This window comes from Branchiostoma belcheri, unplaced genomic scaffold (genome assembly GCF_001625305.1).
Source record: "Branchiostoma belcheri isolate BF01 breed outbred unplaced genomic scaffold, Haploidv18h27 scaffold124, whole genome shotgun sequence".
NCBI classification, from domain to species: Eukaryota; Metazoa; Chordata; class Leptocardii; order Amphioxiformes; family Branchiostomatidae; genus Branchiostoma; species Branchiostoma belcheri.
In genome coordinates, this window is record NW_017802647.1 from 228,289 (window position 1) to 237,037 (window position 8,749).

Below are 8,749 nucleotides of genomic sequence, written 5' to 3' on the forward strand. Positions count from 1 at the left end.
AACAACAATTGTTGTGCTCCACAGGACAAGGGTTACTAGTAAGCGATGCTTTTATCTATGAACCTTGCCTGGAAGTAAAATTGACACTCCACACAACTTACTCTTGATTCCTCTATGTCTTTATTTTCTTCCATGTCGTTTGGTGACTCCCATTGAAAACAGTGTCCTGCCTGTAGGTACTACAAGGTTTTCTCGAGTCACAGTGACGTATGACAAAACTATCATCATTTGCCGTGGAAGTTGCTCTTGGCAACGGTTTTCCACCTTTGAGAGTTCTGAAGAATCCCTGCTGTTTCTTAAAGACATCAGTCTTAAACAGGTATCGCTACTCCGAATCTCTTCCGCAATATATATCACTGATTATTCTTATACCATGAATCCAATTCCTGAGGTCTCTATATGTAGATACATGTCTTTCTCAAGGACTACTTTCTTTGATGGTTGTGATTCAAATGTCTACAACACTAATAAACTAACAACATAATATATATTTTTCTATTTTTCTACATTTTTTCAGTCCCAATTATAGGATCTGCCACACCAAATGTCCAAAGTAGTGTCTTCTCTAAAAAATGCTCAAAAATACTTTTAATCACTAAACACACTCATCTAATTTCTCCTGATCATAACAATTTATCAAGCTGCTGGTATATTATACCTTTGAAACCTAATGAACTCATCCAAGAGAATGGCATGAATGTTTGATTTTACCAACATAATTCTTCTGTTTTCTGTCTCTAATATATCTTTTGATAACTAAATGATTCCTCATCAATAATAATGTTTGCCAGCAGAAATGTGACAGAGTGACAACTGAATTAATGTTGGCTAAAGTATAGTACACTTCAATCATCATGGCAATATGTCAAAGATGGTGTTAACTTCCTCAGTCCCTTAGAATTTGATTTTAGTGGCCCATTGGAAAATCACATTAAACTCTCGCAAACTGGGCACAGAGGCTCATGCCATAAAAAAAAATTTGTTCGTCAAATGCGGCAGAGCTAGCAATGTGCTAGTATAAATTTGTCTAAAAAAACTGGGGCATGACAGCATTATGTAAGAAAAGTTCTGCAGATAGATCTTTTTTTCTCTACCTTTAGAGAGCACTTTTAAAGCCAAGGGGCTTTTTCGGAAATTTTGCCTGATTTAGTCATTCAAGGAAACCAACCTTAACAACAGTGTTTTCATAGGTAGGTTGACTTTTTTTAGGTCAAGAAGAGAGGGTACATATAATGTACATATATGTATGATATATACTGTCATTAAGTCTTGTTTCTACTATTCTTCTGTTCGAGATGTTAGTTTTGAAGACTCTCCTGCATCTTCTATCCGCGACCTGTGTCCCTCTCTAGCCTGAAAGACAAATAAGAAAAACAGGTATTAGAACATCATATTTGTAGCACATTGCAAAAGCTGTAATCAACAAAGAAGAGTGTATGTTATGTAAAACACTGGGCATGCATATTTTTGATAACCTTTTTGTAGTTATTATGACAGATTTAATTTTTCTTGCAACATGACCCACCTCTTGTTTGTCTACGGTACTGCCTAGACGTAGTCGTTCTGTTGATCGGTGGGCTGGTCATGATTGGCCGTCGACAGTGCCATGGATGGGCTGTACCTCACCGTTGAGTCGCTCCCATAGCTTTCCTTTAGGCTGGGCGTGTTTGTGGGAGGGATGCCGTCGTGCTGGTCGCCCAGGCCCTCCCGGTGCCGTTTGAAGCGCCCGGTCTTCAGCGCTGCCAGGGGGATTTTATATTTACTGAAGTCGAACCGACGCCGAGACACTGGCGACTTCATCCTCGGTATGGTTGAAAGTGGCAGGTGCTGGTTGGGCTCCGGTGCCTTTTGCAACTCTGGATGGCCTCCGTCATCTTCTGTTGCCACCTCGATTTCTTCTTCTTCTCGAGAATTGCTTCTGACTTCGAGGTCTTCTTCTGACGTACCGGAGTCATCGTCTGTCGGTGCCGATCTTCCAAACCGCCCGGTGGCCAGCGCAGCCAGGGGCATCCTCAGGGAGACGGTGCCGGGACTGCGTAGCTCCCGGGGCGGTACCATCTCCTCGTCTCTTCCGAATCTGCCCACGGCTAAGGCTGCTAGAGGGACCTTCTTCGTCGGGCTTCCGGACCTGCCGAACCGACCAGCTGCCAGGGCCTCCAGGGGGACTTTCTTGCTCGGGCCTGCGGACCGACCGAAGCGACCCGGCACCAGCGCCTCCAGGGTGAGTTTGGGAAGACCAGTTGACCTCCCGAACCGACCGGCCATCAACGCGTCCACGGGGATGCCCCTGCTCTGTACTTCGGATCTCCCGAATCGGCCCGCCGTCAGCGCTCCGAGAGGCACCTTTTGAGGGGACCTGCCAAAGCGTCCTGCCGAGAGGGCGGCGAGAGGAACCTTCTTGTGTAGGCCGGACCGACCGAATCTTCCGCTGACTAAGGCCTGCATGGGTATAGGGCCCCTTTTTGTGACGGTGCCTTCTTCCTCGTCGCCGTCTATCAATTCTTTCAGTTGACACAGGGACTTGGTTCCCTCAGAGTAGACAGCAGGGTCTTCAGGGTAGACGGGTGCATCCTCTTCAGGACCTTTCCAACCCAAGAGGAGGGCGTTTTCAATGTTACCTTGCAGAGGATTGATCTTTTGGATTATCGGATGATGACCTGTTCCGACAACGCGCTCGGAGTCGACGTCGGTGCCGGGGAGGAGCAGGTGGTGGGAGGGTTGGACAGCGGCTGCCGTCGCCACGAGCACAGTGGTCAGTACGACCACGCCGAGACACTGCATGTCCTGAAATAAGCAGAAAAAACTCTAACTTTACAATCTTAAATACGCAGGCAAGGTCTTCCTCAGGCAAGGTCTTTACGTTTTAATATATTTCAAGACCTTTACGTTTATATTCAGTTGCTACTACCAAATGCAGGCCAGCCGCCTGGGCTGTTCCTTTGTAAATCAATACCTATGTTCAAATAGTCTTGGTTTGAATTTCCCTGCCGTCGGAACAAGTCTTTTGTATGGTAATTAATATCCTAAGATGTCACTTCATATGATCTGTATGATGCCTTCGGGGTACTGGTTGATGTGCATGGTGTGCATGCGCTCCCGTCAGACGCAAATGTCAAATTACTACTTTACTAATCACCACTTCAGGACGCCGTACCGATTCCTTCAAACCGGAGATGGTTTGAAGCCTCTAAGCCAAAGATACTCAAGTCAACAAGGCTTGAAGTCAAGATCTCATATCATCACAAATAAATGCCTAAATGCTCACAGCATATTTAATTTAGGTCTATGAATAACTATAGAAAAAACACGAGGGATTATTAAATCTGGCTAGAACAGGCGTAGATGCTGTTGGGCATCCGGTTTCCGCAAGTACTGCACTCTGTCACAACAACACTGGATTCAGCACTAAGGAAATGGTTGTCTGCCAATGGGCAAATTTTCGGTCCTTACGAAATGTAATTGCTTTCCCAATTGATCAAGAAACAAAATGTCCATAAAGATAATATTATTCAGGTGATTTTACCGTCAGAAACGCAAGTAAACGGAATGACAGAAAGGTTTTTAATCGTACACGTGTCAGTATTGTATAGGCGGTGTAACCCCCCTTCGGCGTACTGGGAGTTTCTTTACACCCATGGCATCGTGTTCCCGAGAATACGTTACCGGCCTGATGTGTCATATTTCCAAACATACGCCAGAGGCAGCCGCGGGCCGGCACGTTACCTGGCCATGTGCCTGGATGAAACGAATGTGACTTTGTAGTTTTGAGAGGTTGTGTATGATGCCTTCAGGGTATTCGCTGCTGGGCATGGTTTACACGTGCTCCTGAATTCGTCAGAAGTGAAGGTCTAATTACTACTGCATGCGCCGAAACCTTCCAACAGTACCTAGAAGTACTGAAGTACCAAGGAGGCACTATGTTAACAATCAACTTGCCTCTATACCAAAGACACTTCATCCTCCCAAGGAAGGGTTGCTAATCCCAAGGCTAACTAACGTATTTGCCGCGGGATAGCTCTGCCGTGGAGAATGAGATACTCAAGTGAACAATATCTCATTATCGATAAATGCATCAATACTTAGTTTGAAAGTGATTATAGCAAAAACTCGAGAGATCATTACATCTGTCCTGAACAGGGCATAGCTGCTAATGAGAATCCCGCTTTCGTAAGTGAGCAACGCCTGAAGTCAAACTCTCATTATCGTCTCATTGAATGTCTCAATGCTCCCAGCATATCTAGTTTGGGTCTGAAAGTCATTACAGAAAAACTCGAGAGATCATTAACTCTGGCAAGAGCAGGGAATAGCTGGTAATGGGTACTCTACCTCCGCAAAGTAATAGTGCTGCAATATGTTAGAACTATAGGCACAACACAGGAATCAGCACCAAGGAGAGGGTTGTCTACTAATGGGTGGACGAAAGGTCGGTCCTTACGAGATAAATTTACTTTTCTATCGATCACGAAAGAAATGCCAATGAAGGTAAGAGCATTCAAGTGATTTTACCGTCAGAATCGGAAAGGTTTTACTTTACTCCGATGTTTACAACGTAAATGACAAATGCTTTGATTCCAACCCGCGTCTGTATTGTGCAAGTGTGTAGCCGGTAGAACTGGCCTTTCGGCGTAAAACGACAGCTGTGGAATCGTGTTCCCCGAAATACGTTACTGGCCTGGCGCGTCAAATTTTCAGACATACGCTGAAATTGCAGCCTGCACGCCACTTAGCCACGTGGGTGGATGAAACGCTTTTCCAAAATGACGAATCTGCACTGTCTAAGGCTGGAACATCAAGCCGAGGTATCAAGCTGAGGAAAACCATAATGTTGTAACTGTCAAGTATCAAACACAGAACATCGTTCAAACTAGCTTTAGGTACCTTACGGTGGCTGGATACATTTCTTTAATTACCTTGTCGTCTTGAACACATTACAAAGCTTTGCCACTTGAAACCTGCAGATGTAACTCCAAACGTTGTTTGCAACAGTCTGACACAGGGTAGGGCGTTCCACTTTACACTGAGATCTCTGTTCGGCTACCAATTTTCTACGGATTGACGGGGTAGGCAGCAGGGAGAAGTTTAAGACTCCCATGCTGAAATTTATGGTTCTTTTCACCCCACGTGTAAGGACATGCCTGGTGCGTCTACAAGTCAAGCGTGTATGGTCTTCCCATTCTTCCTCACTCCTTTTTGTCCTACAATGTAGGGCTCAGCCTTTCATTTGGGAGACACTAGTAGCTAGCCTGGGTGCCGTCCCCCGTAGTATTCGCCCGCCCCCTAATGTCGCCAGCTTACCACAGTGTAAAGCTAGCGACATTAGGGAGCGGGTGAAAACTACGGCACACAGGCTAACTAGTAGCGTCATTGCAGAGGGAAAATCTACCAGCTTGACTGTAAACCCTTTCCAGATTGACCTTCTTCTCCTTCGTAAACCATCCATGTAGAACCCTGAATCGACAAGTCATGATGCCCCGTGCCAATTATAACCCTGTACTATCCTTAGATAAAAGGTCAATACTTTTCTTTTTACGCATGCAAGGCTGCCTCAAGTTCCGCCCTCTCAGAGGAAAAGGCCATCACCGTATGGGTTAGAACACTTAAAGTAGAATCGTAAAATGTGTGTACGGAAATAAAAGCTTCGTCATCGTAATGTTTACCGGAACGTAAGCGTGTATGGGTTGACGGATTGACGGTATATCTACTCACAGTCACAGGTATATCTACTCACAGTCAAGTAACCGTGTACAATTAGGCATTTATAATAGTCGCCTTTTATTCAAAGTGCCGCGAGGTTATCAACGATAATTGTTAAATGATAAGTGTCTAAAGAATGATAGACATCAACTGAGTTTGTGCTTTTTGTATGACAAATGTAGAACGTTGAGTCTACATGTACAGTGACAATTATATCCGAACGATGTCTATCTTTTTAAACACTTTCTCCACACCTTGAGTGCCATGATCCACCTGTCGGAACCCGTCGCTATGATTAATTAAGATAAAGTGGTGAAACGCTGGTTTCCCGTTTCTGTCCTTTGTTAATACAGTAATGGATAAGGGAAACATACCAGTGCAGTGACATATATCTGAAAGACAACGCCCAAATCTGGATAGCGCCCCGAACATTTGAATATAAATCCTTCCCATTTTTGTTATCTAGCGGGCATTGTACCCTGACACGAATCAACTGGTTACAGTACATTAGTACCCCGTGTAACAGGAGAGGCAATGGACTGGTAAATCGGCACTATATGTACTTATGGCATGACTTTCTCCTGTCTTACAAGTGATTCCGATTATCGCTGACAAATGAACGTTTTGCGGGCCATACATTTTCGATGAACTGGGATAGACTGGGTGCCAGACTGTTTCCAGGGTCTACACATAGTACAGGCCAGCTCCTCCAGGGCCAACATTAATTCTCCCCGGGAAATTTTACCACGTGTACAGGTCTCACTCTGAGGTGGGCTAAATCGGGATAGTGACTTATGTTTCTTCCTACGAATCAGTGTAGCCGAAGAGTTTGGTACTCGCATCGCTTTACCTGCTATGGGCCTGGCACACACAGGCTAGCTGCCACACGGCCGCATGGGGCGTAGCCTCCGTAGCAGGCTTATCAGAACTGGGGGTTTGGTGGTCTTCGACTGTTTTCTGATTATCCCAGTTCTAAAAACGGGGGTAATTCAACCAGGTCAGTTATGATGTCTACATGCAATCAGAAAATGGCTCATAAAAGCTCCCAAAGACCCTGAAAAGCCCCCAAACCCCCAGTTTTTGGCACGCTATGGAGGCTACACGGGGCGTAACATTTCTTTGAGACACTTCAAGAGGCAAGTTATATCCCACATTGAACGCACTGGTGCTGATGGATATCATCATATCATGGCACTATCTCAGTAAGTTCCATTTGAACGCGGACTGGAAAGGAAAATCCACAGAGAACACCAGAAAAGCAGCCGCAATAGTCTTCAGTTTCAACTGACAGCCGGCCTTTTAAACAGAATAAATGAACTTACCTTTTACAGAAGTTCTTGGATCTTGTTAAACGGAGGAAGTGGAATGGTTACGGTCTCTCTGAGAATGAAGTTCGGTCAGTAGACTTTCCGCCTGTAGACTTTCCACACGGAGAGAGACAAGCTCGTTGGTTCGGCCGTGGAAAGATGGCCCTCCGCGCCTCCTCGGGGGGATTTTATAGAGAACAGGCTTCTCGATGACGCATTGGCTCCGCCCCTTTTCAGCTTGCCAAATTTAGAAGCCACGACATTCTCGCAATCCTATTGGTCTAACGGCAAGTATGATTTTCGACGATTCGTGCTGTAGAACACAATTGAAACCCACGCGAGTATCCGGTGCTTTCAAGCCACCTCTCCCTGTGTGCGAGGCGGATGTGTATCGTTATCAATAAGTGTAACTTGATTTAAGCTGAAATGATGACACCACGTAGTCATTAAAGAACAGAAATATGACTCTGTTTCCTCAGTGCTAGGGAAATCTGCTCCTGGTCGAAATTAATGACTAAAACACAGAAGTGACCGCAGTGAGTGACTAACGTTAATTCGATGTTTAAATAATAAGTCGTCAGTCACCGTTTGACGAAGTCCTTTTGCCGCACCGGGCACAGTTACCCCATACTAGTACTGTTTCCCATCATTTATACGCCGATTATCGGTCGCTTTTCCCAGAAAAAAAACAACGTCTGGGCTAAAAACGCACAACTGCAGTCGCCAGGGGGCGTGCCATAGCCTTGCCCTTGCATGGTATCCTGTCATTTTTTAACTTTCGTCTCACTTGGCTCTAGTTAATACAAATCCTGGTCACGTCCTTATAGGAGAACTGGGATTACGTTATTAACCGTCAGACATTAGCAGATATAGCACCCTAAGTGTTGTGTCTGTTTTTCCCGTAATTGATGATTTTGGACCTCTTCACGAGTGTTACTTGTCCCCAAAGGACGAGCTACATTTAGATCTCTTACTTGGTCATTTGGGACGACTCTCTTCACAAGTAGACTAGAAAAGATCGATGTATCTAGAATTTGAGCCCATTTTGATTCAGTTCTCTGTGGAGATGTTCATCAGAGTCGGGCAAAAAGTGACGGCACTTACGTTGACCCAGTTCTGAAAATATATCACAGGTGCAAAAATTCACTGCACGAAAATTGGAATTTAGCGATGACGATGAATTTCAGGTAAGACTTGTAAATGTTGCTTTAGGCGATAAACGGCAACAGTATATGTACATTTTAAACACAAACGGATGCTATCAACGCAAAAATCTTATGTAACTCGTCATCAAATGCGGCAAGTTAGATACCTGATAACAGTCAGGAAAGTCTGCTTTGTACATGTCTGATTTTTGTTGCGTCATAAGCCCAAACCAACCATTACCAGATTATCCGGTATTTGTCACCATGGTTAGATATAAATCCTGCGGTTTTTGTGGGAATCATTCACAAAGAAAAATGTTTCTCTATTATGAACTTCAAACAAGCCTTGCTTTACTCACTTGACCCCCCCCCCAACACTACAGCAAGGCATTATTGTCGCAATCAGAAACTGTAAATAGTCTGTTATTATTAGTGACGTTTCACGTACGTGCCTGTGTGTGCGTTTAGCGATTATGGTATGTACAGAATTTTGGGTTCATTGACACTGTGACCCATTTCTGCTTATCCTAGGAGTTATGCATGTATTATGACACATCCCATTTGATCACACACTTCATCTCATGTTAATAGCCACGACATTCT

The 8,749-nt window shown here is 44.6% G+C and overlaps 1 protein-coding gene across 1 annotated transcript; it reads right to left on the minus strand.

Moving 5' to 3' along the window:
* Positions 1-907: 907 nt before the first annotated feature.
* Positions 908-7,172, minus strand: LOC109463285. The gene is made up of 3 exons (XM_019760026.1): positions 7,017-7,172; positions 1,526-2,784; positions 908-1,353 (listed from the first exon to the last, which is right to left on the minus strand). Exon 2 carries the CDS (start codon positions 2,779-2,781, stop codon positions 1,549-1,551), a length of 1,233 nt encoding a protein of 410 aa, XP_019615585.1. The 5' UTR covers positions 2,782-2,784; positions 7,017-7,172; the 3' UTR covers positions 908-1,353; positions 1,526-1,548.
* Positions 7,173-8,749: the final 1,577 nt, after the last annotated feature.

Bases quoted from the DNA above. Each gene is read 5' to 3' on its own strand.
- LOC109463285 (XM_019760026.1), bottom strand. From the start codon at position 2,781: ATGCAGTGTCTCGGCGTGGTCGTACTGACCACTGTGCTCGTGGCGACG.